General features: G+C 39.5%; 2 protein-coding genes and 2 non-coding genes across 5 annotated transcripts in view; 3 read left to right on the top strand and 1 right to left on the bottom strand.

Annotated features, from left to right (window-relative positions):
• Positions 1–1,472, bottom strand: part of PSPH (phosphoserine phosphatase) — a 31,132-nt gene extending 29,660 nt beyond the window's left edge. The window contains exon 1 of one of the 2 annotated variants that reach the window (XM_069570939.1): positions 1,271–1,472. The gene's annotated coding sequence lies outside the window, so the exon portion shown is untranslated. The remainder of the gene's footprint in view (positions 1–1,270) is intronic. The other variant, XM_069570938.1, reaches the window with a different exon arrangement.
• CCT6A (chaperonin containing TCP1 subunit 6A) lies at positions 1,397–11,696 on the top strand. Its single transcript, XM_069570929.1, has 14 exons — positions 1,397–1,817; positions 2,253–2,316; positions 3,655–3,789; positions 4,566–4,739; positions 5,290–5,393; positions 5,974–6,084; positions 6,295–6,454; positions 6,539–6,621; positions 7,518–7,614; positions 7,932–8,079; positions 8,491–8,624; positions 9,332–9,434; positions 10,446–10,518; positions 10,776–11,696. Exons 1-14 carry the CDS (start codon positions 1,681–1,683, stop codon positions 10,846–10,848), a joined length of 1,596 nt encoding a protein of 531 aa, XP_069427030.1. The 5' UTR covers positions 1,397–1,680; the 3' UTR covers positions 10,849–11,696.
• Positions 4,299–4,432, top strand: LOC138429825 (small nucleolar RNA SNORA22). Its single transcript, XR_011252913.1, has one exon. It is a non-coding gene; the product is annotated as a small nucleolar RNA SNORA22 (small nucleolar RNA).
• LOC138429823 (small nucleolar RNA SNORA15) lies at positions 8,122–8,261 on the top strand. Its single transcript, XR_011252911.1, has one exon. It is a non-coding gene; the product is annotated as a small nucleolar RNA SNORA15 (small nucleolar RNA).
• Position 11,697: the final 1 nt, after the last annotated feature.

Genomic DNA, 11,697 nt, shown 5'->3' on the forward strand with positions numbered 1-11,697 from the left:
TGCAAAGTATCTACTTATTGTTCAGAACTCACCTCCTTCAGGGACTTCCCTGGCAGTGGTTAAGACTCCAGGCCCCCAATGTAGGAGGCCAGGGTTCGATCCCTGGTAGGGGAACTAAGATCCCACATGTCATGCAGTGTGGCCGAAACGAAAAACCTCACCTCCTCCAAAAAGCCTTCCCTGATGCTCAGTTAATACCTTCATGCTCACAGCACTTCATTCATCCCTTAATTATAACACCCGAATCTTTACTGCTCATTGTCATTGTCTACAAGTTTATCTCCCTAACTAGGCTATGTGCTTCTTGTGGATTAAGAAAGGATCTTTAGGACTAATCATGTATCTCCTACTGTGTAACTCATACGCATGCTTTTCTGATTCTCAAATATAAAAAGCCACTGAAAAGCATTACATACCAGGATATTTACTGCAGCCTTGGAAAGACAAGATTGGGAACAACCTAAAAGCCAACCAGTAGGTGACTGGCTAGTCAGGTTATTCTTACAAAGAATACTATGCAGCTGTTCAAACAAAAAAATGAGGAATCCCTTATTTTTATATTGATATGTTAGCATCTTCAGGATACTTTAAGTGTGACACACCCAACAGCGTCTATTTGCCATTTTGTGAGGGTGGGGATTTTAAAAAATATTTATATACATATTTATTTAGAAAGCCAGACAGCATCTGGGAAATTCAGAGTATCTAAAGGTATATATACATCAGGAGAAAACTGAAGTAGAGGAGGGAGAAATACTTTTCATCATATACCCTTTGGCACCTTCTACATTCTGAACAATTTTAGCTATGACCTATAAAAATAAAACAAAATATCAGAGAATACCTGGTATCTAGGTGGGAGGCGGGAACTGGATACTAGAAACAACTGTGGACATCTTTCAGAATAAGGGAGTCCTCTCACAGGCTGGACACCACCGCTTGGCCGAGTTTGAGTTTTCAAACGTGCCTTGAGACCCTGAGGTCTCAGCATAAGCCCGAAGGGTGAACCGACTCTTGCTTCTCAACTGCCATCGCCCCAATCTGGTAGCTTTCTAAAGGCTTCTAGCACTTTCCACCTTGCCTTATATCTCTTCTTCCCTAGGCCCTAGGATACTAGGCAAGGGTCCTTTTCAGGTCCACTGTGTAACCGCCAAAGCACCTAGAACGCCGTCCAGCACACTGTACATAGTCCAGAAAACTCTGGTCTCCGGGATAAACAAAAAGGGAGGGAAAAAGTAAAGGGTGCGAGTGCGGAATGGAGGAGACCCACCCTACACCCTAAGGCCGCAGAACTCCACGAAAGAGCAGCCGCCTCTCCAATCACGCGCCGACAAGCTCGCTCCGCCTACGTCCTCAGGTTCGGGGGCCGCCAAGCCGGAACCCAACCACCTGCAACACTGGAGCCCCGGGAGTCCCGGTTGCCGGTCGCCGGCATACAAGCTCCGCCCGAACGCAATGGCGCCGCGGCCGACGCGAGGGTCGGGGCTACGTTCGGCCGCGGTCCAATGAGCGGCGCCGGCCGGCCCGCGGCCCAATGGCGGCGGCGCGCGGGCACGCTGGGGGCGGGCCCGGCGCGCCCGACTGTTCCAGAAGGCTCGGATTGCGCCTCCCAGCCACGCTGAACCGGCTCAGGGCTTTTCGCCAGGCCGCGTCCCCTTATCTTCCTCTGCTGGGTCAGCTATGGCGGCCGTGAAGACCCTGAACCCCAAGGCCGAGGTGGCCCGAGCCCAGGCGGCGTTGGCGGTCAACATCAGCGCGGCCCGGGGGCTGCAGGACGTGCTGAGAACCAACTTGGGGCCTAAGGGCACCATGAAGATGTAAGGCGGGACTGGCGGGGAGGGGCGGGTGGGCACCGTGCACCTAGCGCTGTCCCGGGCCTGCGCCGGGGACCGAGGCCTGGAGCTCGCCGCCTCTGGGCCTGTGCGCTCGCCACTTCTGCCCTTCTTCCCTGTATTGTCCCGGTGGGGTCTTATTTCTTGCCCTGTCGGTTTCCTGGTGCTCGACTCCTCCTCCACCGAGAACAAAGCTGCCCGCGTGCGCGGCGCCCCCCTGCGCTTAGGACTTGAGCACCTTTTCAGACTTTCCCAGACAGGAGAGGGGTGAGCACTGCGCCATCCCTGTTACCGGGGTACAGAGAACCAACCCCTTGGCCCCAGCTCCTGAAGATCTAGGTAAAACCCGCTTGTTAGGGCCTCTTAACTTGATCTCCATTGAAAAAGTCACAGTACGATTCATCTCTGCCCATTGAACAGGCTTGTTTCTGGTGCTGGAGACATCAAACTCACTAAAGATGGAAATGTGCTGCTTCATGAAATGGTGAGAGGCTGCTGTCCAAAGTGTCTTGGTTTTCCGTAGTACATTTGATTTGTAGGAAGATTTTTACTCTCAAAAGGTAGTTTTCCAGACAGTGGAAAGAGTAGGAAAAAATGTTATCAGTACTATTATTGACAGTACCGAATAGTGAGGGGCCTTGGAGTCTAATAAACTTACTTTTATCAAATCCCCTACTCTTGCCATTTAAGGTTTTCTTTAAAGGGTGTTAATTAAAATTCTAATAAAACCTGAAGAACTAAGAGGAATGACAGGCAAAATGCGACAGAATGGTTATACTTTTTCAGACAACAGTTCTTGTGTGTTACATCACAGTTCTCCACCACCATCTGAAGGAGAAATAAAACTCTACCATTTTTAAAGTCCCAGTGACTAAGAATCTGAGGTTATTGAGAGGAGCTGTTATTTCCCTAAGTTCCCCAAAACAGTTAAAATCCTAGAAAAGGAAATGACTTGCCTATGTTTTGAGTTTAAAATAAGATTTAAGGCTTTGAAAATAGTGTATCATGCCTTCAATGTCCAGGTGTTTTGTTAATATCTTCAGTATGAATTAGCTAATCTGGAAGGTGTAGTTTCTGTTGGTGGGTTAAGTGGTGGCCTCTGCTTGTAGAGAAAAATAGGAGTCATAGTTTAAAGTTGATGTCAGAAAAGCTATCTTTATCTGACTATTTAATTTTACCTAATCTAATAAGCTAGTCTGCTTAGATTCTTAAAAGGGTCAGTGTCCCTAAAGACATAAAAGGCTGTACAATAAGGAGACAAAAACAGTGCAGGAGCCATGATGGGATACTTTGTAGTTAAGACTCTGTGGGTGACAAACATGGATATTCTCTTCTTCCAGAACTGTTCCACAGTGGCTTAACATCCACTGTGGTAATATTTGCTAAAGAGGCTAAGTTGGTTTTTTTCCGTTTTAAATTGTTTGTGCAGTGCCAAATAATAACTGGGCTGCTGAGCTTTCATTTTTAAAAGGCACTTGGTTTATTCTCACAAGAATCCTACATTTGTCATAAAGAGTCTTGCATGGATTTGAAATTGTTGCTATTACTTGTTAGCTCCATTACCTTGAGTAAACCTTCACTGGGCCTCATATTTCCTCATCAGTAAAGTCAAGATAATCTGAGAAGTAAATTTATACATGAAAATGTTACTGTCATCATAAACTGATAGAATAGCTAATCATGAGTTTTTAATCAGAACAATTTGTAGCTGCATACTTTGACATTTTGTGCAAATAGATTAGCCATTTGCACATTTTAAGGTATATTTGGACTATTTTAATTTTAAGTTGTTTAAGGAATTTTTCTCTTTCTCTACTTGCAGCAAATTCAGCACCCAACAGCCTCCTTAATAGCCAAAGTAGCAACAGCCCAGGATGACATAACTGGTGATGGTACCACTTCCAACGTCCTCATCATTGGAGAGCTGCTAAAGCAGGCGGATCTCTACATTTCTGAAGTATACATGATTCTTGTGTTTCTTTGATACTTTGTTGTCAATAAGAAATAATCTCAGTTTGACTCTTAAAAACTGATGTACTGATAGTAGCTGAGGCCATATAATGGAATGTAAAGAGCAGAGGGCTTAAATCTGGGACCCAGAGTCTGTATCCTTGTCTGACACAAATATATTGTGATCCTCGATAAGTTGAAGAATATTTGTTGGCCTGAAAGGTGTTTTTGTTTTGTTTTTTCAATCAAGTTGCATTCCATGTTTATAGCATAGCTATAGAAATGAGATAATGCCATAAATTTTTAAATTTTCAGTAGTTCTAAGGGTAAAGCAAACCTTGGTACTAATCTGATGTAGGAAGGATTTCTTGGGAAGAGAGAGACGGTCTGAAAAACAGAGTCTCCGTGTTTTTGATTAGGAAATGATGTGAATTAATTCCAGATTACCTACAGAAAAGACGTAATAGTCAAATTGTTATGACACAGTTTTGAGTTTGGGGCATTATTCCTTGTGGTTTGCACAGTGAACACCCAAGTGTGCTTTGTAGTTCCCTTGGCTTTGACTCTGTGCTAGAGTAATGTCTGTTCTTTTCCTCTGCATTGAAAGGGCTATTTATCCTTTTAAATGTATTCAGAAAGTCAGCACATTATATTAATTGTGTTTAAGGGTATGAATGATCCAGAATAAACTTTCATAAATTTTGCTTTGTAATGAACCGTAGTTGCATCTACCTGAAGATTTCTAGTGTTAGTGGTGATTTTGTAATTTTGTGTTTACTGTAGGGTCTTCATCCCAGAATAATTACAGAAGGATTTGAAGCTGCAAAGGAAAAGGCACTTCAGTTTTTGGAACAAGTCAAAGTAAGCAAAGAGATGGACAGGGAAACACTTATAGACGTGGCCAGAACATCTCTACGAACTAAAGTTCATGCTGAACTTGCTGATGTCTTAACAGAGGTATGTGTTAAGTTTGGCGTGTGTCTGGTACTTTATGCCTATACTAAGAACCCCTGGCAACTGGAAATATCAGTATTCTTACTCATTGCAACTCTTCACAGTGTCGTACTGTGTCAACTAAGTATTCGATCAGCCATAAAGTTCATTTTTGTGGCAGTAATAACCTGATCTGTGTCCCTAGAAGAAGTAAAGTGAGAAAATCATAGTATTAATAGTATTCCTGGCCAGGTTACAAAGGTATAATCAGACCTTTCAGTAAAGGGGGTTTATAAAATATAGATTTTATTATTAAAAAGGTTCCTGTTGTCAGTATTTTTTATTGTAGAGGTGTTGATGATTCTCTAATTACAATAGAGGTTTCAGGAATGTAAATTATTCCAGCCCTTTACACATAGTACATTCTGTTCTGTTAGCATGTAGAAAATGACTTAGATCAGTTCAGAGATTTTCAAAGACAAAAAACTGCTTTAAACGTCTGTGAAGAATAAGTACCATATATGTCTCAACTTCCACAAATAAAATTAATTGAATGGTTACACTCCTGTTGCAGGCCGTAGTGGACTCCATTTTGGCCATTAAAAAACAAGATGAACCTATTGACCTCTTCATGGTTGAGATCATGGAGATGAAACATAAATCTGAAACAGATACAAGGTAGGTGTTAGAATGCTATGAAATACTTGAGTGTACACATTTGAAGCTTACACAGTACCTATTTTTGCCTAATTTTTTTTTGAATTAATGTATATTGCCTAGACAAGTTATCATTTACTCAGTACTGTTACCTCTTGAAGTCAGTTTTGTGTATTTGTAGTCAGAATGATCCTGGAAAGTCAGCTGCATCAGTCATTTGGCATTTATTGAACTATTCAGTACAGAGCATACAGGAGACTTTGAGGAATTTTAGAGATAATTATTTCAGAGACCTAGTTTAAAAACATTTTTAAAAGGAGGTGATCACCAGTTTAATAGCAACCAATTGTGACTGTTTCTGTGGAGAATTTTCTGTATAAGAAAGGGTTGTGGCTTTAATTTGAATGGCTTGTTTTTGTCATGTTCTGGAATTTTGCGTTTTCACAGTTGAACCTTCTTAGGTAGTCCTATTCAAATAAGTCGAGAAATAAAGTTGATTGTGTGAAAATTGTCAATACAGTCTCAGTGTTTTAATTTTGTTAGCCTATTTTACACCCCCATCTGGAAATGAGTAAGAATAATCTCTTACGTGTTTTAACAGCTTAATCAGAGGCCTTGTTTTGGACCATGGGGCACGGCATCCTGATATGAAGAAGAGAGTAGAAGATGCATACATCCTCACGTGCAACGTGTCATTAGAATATGAAAAAACGTGAGTTTATAGCTCCTTAAAAACAGAAAAGAGCTTGGCATTTGGGTCATTTTTTTTCCCACCTAAGACTCAGTGTTTCCACTCAAAAGAGCAAAATGCCTCCACCAGGGATTCTAGGAAATAGCCTCTGAAAGCATACCAGGGGGTGGCATTGGAGCTTGGTGACCATTTGCTAAATATTTCCTCCCCTGTCTGTAACTTCTTTTTTAGAGAAGTGAATTCTGGCTTTTTTTACAAGAGTGCAGAGGAGAGAGAGAAGTTAGTGAAAGCTGAAAGGAAATTCATCGAGGACAGAGTTAAAAAAATAATCGACCTGAAAAAGAAAGTCTGTGGTGATTCAGATAAAGGATTTGTTGTTATTAATCAAAAGGTGAAAAATCTTGTTTTATAAAGTAGTCTGTATCTATTTTATTTTAATGGTAAAATATTGAAACTTCTTTTGTTGTTGTTACAGGGAATTGATCCCTTTTCCTTAGACGCTCTTGCCAAAGAAGGCATTATAGCTCTGCGCAGAGCTAAAAGGAGAAACATGGAAAGGTACGGGTGGCAGATTATCTGGGTGACAGGAATTTCACTTTATTTTGCAAGTTAACTTGCAAAGGATTATTCCTTTTTTCCCTCTTATTTTTGTGAGTTTCTAATTTTCTATTTTTACAAAATATGCGTAATATTAAATTTATAACTTTAAAATGTACAATTCAGTGTCATAAAGTGAAATTCACATTGTTGTGCACCTAGTGCCATTGTCGTTTCCAGAAGTATTTGCATCACAAACGGAAAGTTTGTACTTTAAACAACAACTGTACACAGTCCTGCCAGTAGATACTAGTCCACTTACTGTCTCTTACAAATTTGGTACCTCATGTAAGGGAATCATGGAGTATTTGTCCTTCTGCATTTGGCTTGTTTTCACTTAGCGTAATCTTTTCAAAGTTGATACATGTTGTAGCATGTATTGGGATCACATTTTTTTTTCAGGATGAATAATACCATATGTCGTTTATTCATTTATCTGTCCATGGACATTTCTTTGGGTTTCTACCTTGGCTCTTCTGAATAGTGCTGCTATGAGTGTTGATATATCCTTGTTTTATTTTTGAAATGATGACCTATACGGTACCGTTTTTTCCTTATCAAGAGACTGCATCAGGGGTTTTAGAGAATACTTTCTCCCACAGAGCTCTTGTGCACCTTTAGATTTCATGTCAGAGGAGTGTTTACTGACTTGAGAAGAGTGGTTTAAATGGAGGGTTAGGAGAAAAGACCAATTTACAGCTGGTTGGTGGCAAATGGAAAGACTTATGTAAAATATATTTTAGAACATGATTTTAGTATGTAATTCTGAAAAAGATTGCTTTCTAAAAAGAATTAACCTCTAGATATAACTAATAAAAGCACTTCTGCATGTCCCTTAAAATACTTGAATATTTCAGGCTGACTCTTGCTTGTGGTGGGATAGCCCTAAATTCTCTTGATGACCTGAATCCTGATTGTTTGGGACATGCAGGACTTGTCTATGAATATACATTGGTAAGTGTATTTTCTTCCCAAAATACTACTACTATTTGGTTCATGAATTCTTCAGTAGTTAAAAATTCTTCCAAACTCAGGGTAATGTTTTTGCTTTGTTTACATACATTTTGATGATTTGTGCATAGTAATAATAAGCCCTTGATGGGAAAATCACATTTCATTTATGTGACCTTTTTTCAAAGAAATTATTAGCTTTAATGTGATCAGTGTGGTGCCCTATTAATACCCCCATTTATTCCTCCATAAGCCCCTCTCCTCTGGTCGTCCCTTGCACAACCGTATCCTGTTTTTTAAAATACTATCTCTTCACACAGGGAGAAGAGAAGTTCACCTTTATTGAGAAATGTAACAATCCTCGCTCTGTCACGTTATTGATCAAAGGACCAAATAAGCACACGCTTACTCAAATCAAAGATGCAATAAGAGATGGCTTGAGGGCAGTTAAAAATGCTATTGATGATGGTGAGATTCTCCCTGTGTTTACTCTTTTTGCTAGTCTAAAAGGCATGGCTGAATACTGTGTTCTTTTTGTCAGTAGTTTACACAGCCAGACACCATGCAAAAGTAAAGTTTTCCCTTTAAAATGGTACGATGGTATGCTAAGTTTTTTCATAGCATGCTGTTGTTAAAAAGAGGATACAAATGAACTAAAAGCTTGCAGGATTTGCCATGTGCTCCTTAAATCACTCTGTTGTTTGAGATGTTGCTTGTATCACTTTCAAATGCAGTATTAAACTTGCTGTGGTTACATGGAATTCTCAAATTAATGGCTTTCTTGTGTTTTAATTTTATGTATATTTTTCCTTATAATTAAGTCAACAGTTTTATGTTCTCTGTATCTTAGTATTTTCCTCTTCCCCTCTCACCCAACAGGCTGTGTAGTCCCAGGTGCTGGTGCAGTGGAAGTGGCGATGGCAGAAGCCCTGGTTAAATACAAGCCCAGTGTAAAGGGCAGGGCCCAGCTTGGAGTTCAAGCATTTGCTGATGCGTTGCTCATTATTCCCAAGGTGTGAATGCTTTTAACAGTTTTCTAAACTATGCCAAACTGATTCATCTGATGAAAGCTTTTGCTAATGTGGATTTTTTCATAATGTGGATTTTGAATAAATAGATATCATTCATTTTCACCCTAACATTAGAACCGGTGTTTCTTGATATCTAATGTATTGATTCCTCTGGACAGGAGGCTTGACTGTCTGAAGTTGTAGTGTAGGACTTATCCTGGAGTACAAGCTTGCTTTTTGTTTTTATTTGTTTTAAACTAAGATTAATACGGGCTCCCCTGGTGGTTCATATGGTAAAGAATGCCTGCGATGCAGGAGACCTGGGTTCGATCCCTGGGTTGGGAAGATTCCCTGGAGGAGGGCGTGGCAACCCACTCCAGTATTCTTGCCTGGAGAGTCCCCATTGACAGAGGAGCCTGTCAGGCTACAGTCTGTGGGGTCCCAGAGAGTTGGAGGAAGATTAATATGTTGGTTTTCTATTGTGTGCTCATTTGAAGGTACAGTTTATGGCTAGTGTATTGCTGAGATTGATGTGGATTAGTGAATGGGTTAGTAATGTATATTAATCATTGTGTAAAGTGAACATTAATATCTGTCTGCATTCATTAAAGTTTTTTTTAACTGTTAGTTTGAAATACTATTTCTTTATTTTAGACTTGAGTATCAGTTAATAGGTCCTGTCTTTAAATAGTTACATTTGTTTCCTTTAGGTTCTTGCTCAGAATTCTGGTTTTGACCTTCAGGAAACACTAGTTAAAGTTCAAGCAGAACATTCAGAATCCGGTCAGCTTGTGGGTGTGGACTTGAACACTGGTAAGGAGGATGCAACTGTTTGAAGGGGGAGCTCTAGATACTATAAGTAGAGTACAGATTTGGTGATATTGCTGAGTTGTGGTAGGTGGTTCAGGTGTATGTTGAAGGGTTTCATATTGAGCTTGCTTTATTCACCTTTTTATCAGGGACTTTGATTAAAGTGATACATTTGATGATCATATTTATGGGTGAAAACAGGCTAAGGATAGCAAAAGCTGGAAGAGGGAACCAAATCTAAGAATTCTTAATCATTTCATCAAGAACCAATCTTAATGAAATGATTAAGGCTCTGATCTTAGGCCAGTGTAATACAGATCATACAAGTAGAAAGTGGAAGATGTACCTATATCTGCAGTATGTGGAAGACCTATTGTGAACAGAAGCATTTACATTCAAGTTAATGTAAAAGGTTTCTTTTTTTAATTTTTATTGGAGTGTAGTTAATTTACATTGTTGTTTCTGCTGTGTAGCAGTGAGTCAGTTATATATCCACTCTGTTTTTTAGTTTATTCCCATATAGATCATTATAGAGTATTGAGTAGAGTTCCCTGTGCTATACAGTAGGTTCTTATTATCTATTTTATATATAATAATGTGTATATGTAATTCCCAGATTCCCAGTTAATAAAGGTTTCTCTGGAATGAGGGAAATGATAAGCCTGTCTTGCCAGATTATAGCTCAAGTGCTGTACTTCAATATGGACAAATAAGAATGTCTCCAGAAAAAATACATATTCAAATGTTTGGCAACCAAATAGAGCATTCCTGTCACTGAAAGTATTCTAAGTAGAGAACAGCCACTCATCAAAGCTGCTGTGCATAGGAGTCATGGTCTGTAATACAACATTGGGCTAATTGAGGACCTTTGGGTTCTCATAGTTAATACTAGAGGAAATGAGTAACCACTGATGAGTAAAGCAGCACAAAATGCTCTTATCAGTTCTTTTAGACAGCATTCTGATCTTATGAACCTGCTCTATGTGATTTTAAGAAGACTGAGTTACTTTTCAGGTGAACCAATGGTAGCAGCAGAAGCAGGCATATGGGATAACTATTGTGTAAAGAAACAGCTTCTTCACTCCTGGTAAGTTTGGGAAAGCCAGAACTGTAAAATAACACATAGGGAACCTTCATACTCTTTAAAATTGGTACATTTTGTTTAATTTTCTTTCCATAAGAAGATGTAATCAGTCGAAAGTATAGCAACTGAAGCTACACTTATGTGTATGGAGGGGTATGGGGGAAATTTGACATAATTTGCACAAGTTAGTTGGAGATTGAGTTGAATTAGAGTTCATACCTCAAACCTGAGCCGTCTTGATTTTTTCCCCCCCTTTTCAGCACTGTGATTGCCACCAACATTCTCCTGGTTGATGAGATCATGAGAGCTGGAATGTCTTCTCTAAAAGGTTGAATTGAAGCTTCCCTTGTATCTGAATCCTGAAGACTACAGAGTGATCCTAATAATACAGCTATGGAATTTTGGTCCAAGCTTCAAACGATCTTCAAAGGATTTCCTTTTCCCATATTAAAAAAGAGAACACTGGCGCCTATTCAGATTCTGAAGTTCTGAAATTATAATTACAGTATTTTTAAAATTGCACTGCAGTGTCCACAGACAGCAGGTCATACTTACGCAGTAAACAGGACATTTTGCTTTACCCTCAGTGATATAAAAATATTAGATAAGCATATGTTATCTACCTTGTTATTAAATCATTGAAAAACATTTTAATAGTAATAATTTCTTCTAATGGATGTATTTTATTTCCAATAGTTCCCTGTCACGAAGCATAAGACTTAAATAACATAAAGTTTTGAAGCATTCCTGCTTCCCGAGCATACTTTGGACTTTTCATGCATTTAAGGTAGCTTTGCTAAAATGCTTCCCAGAAGTATTAAGTTATTGTGAGTAGAAAGATGGAACCAGAGGCAAGAGGGGTTCAAAGAGATGAAAGTATAAAGTGGCAAAATAGAAAAGGCAGAGGATAAAAAACACGACAGAAGATACAGTGACTAAGGACTAGTGAGATGGGTTTTCTGGCAAGGTGGTTATTTTCACAGCTCAGAACCTTTGCTTATACTGATACCCTTCCTAAATCCTCAGGTGTCCTGTTTTACTTAACTGTTCTACATGTTCGCACAAAATACAGTAGGTATATCTGAAGCCCTTGAAAGTGAAGTTGTGTTGCTAAACTTTGTGTTTTGAGGAGTTGGCAGTTCCCTACAGTGAATGTGTAATAAATATGAAGTTAAAACCTTT

The sequence above is a fragment of the Ovis canadensis genome, chromosome 24 (assembly GCF_042477335.2).
Source record: "Ovis canadensis isolate MfBH-ARS-UI-01 breed Bighorn chromosome 24, ARS-UI_OviCan_v2, whole genome shotgun sequence".
Classification (NCBI taxonomy): domain Eukaryota; kingdom Metazoa; phylum Chordata; class Mammalia; order Artiodactyla; family Bovidae; genus Ovis; species Ovis canadensis.

Coding starts and splice junctions, on each gene's coding strand:
- CCT6A (XM_069570929.1), top strand. CDS start 1,681: ATGGCGGCCGTGAAGACCCTGAACCCCAAGGCCGAGGTGGCCCGAGCC. Junction 2,317..3,654: donor ATGTGCTGCTTCATGAAATG/GTGAGAGGCTGC, acceptor CTCTACTTGCAG/CAAATTCAGCACCCAACAGC. Junction 6,085..6,294: donor TCATTAGAATATGAAAAAAC/GTGAGTTTATAG, acceptor CTTCTTTTTTAG/AGAAGTGAATTCTGGCTTTT.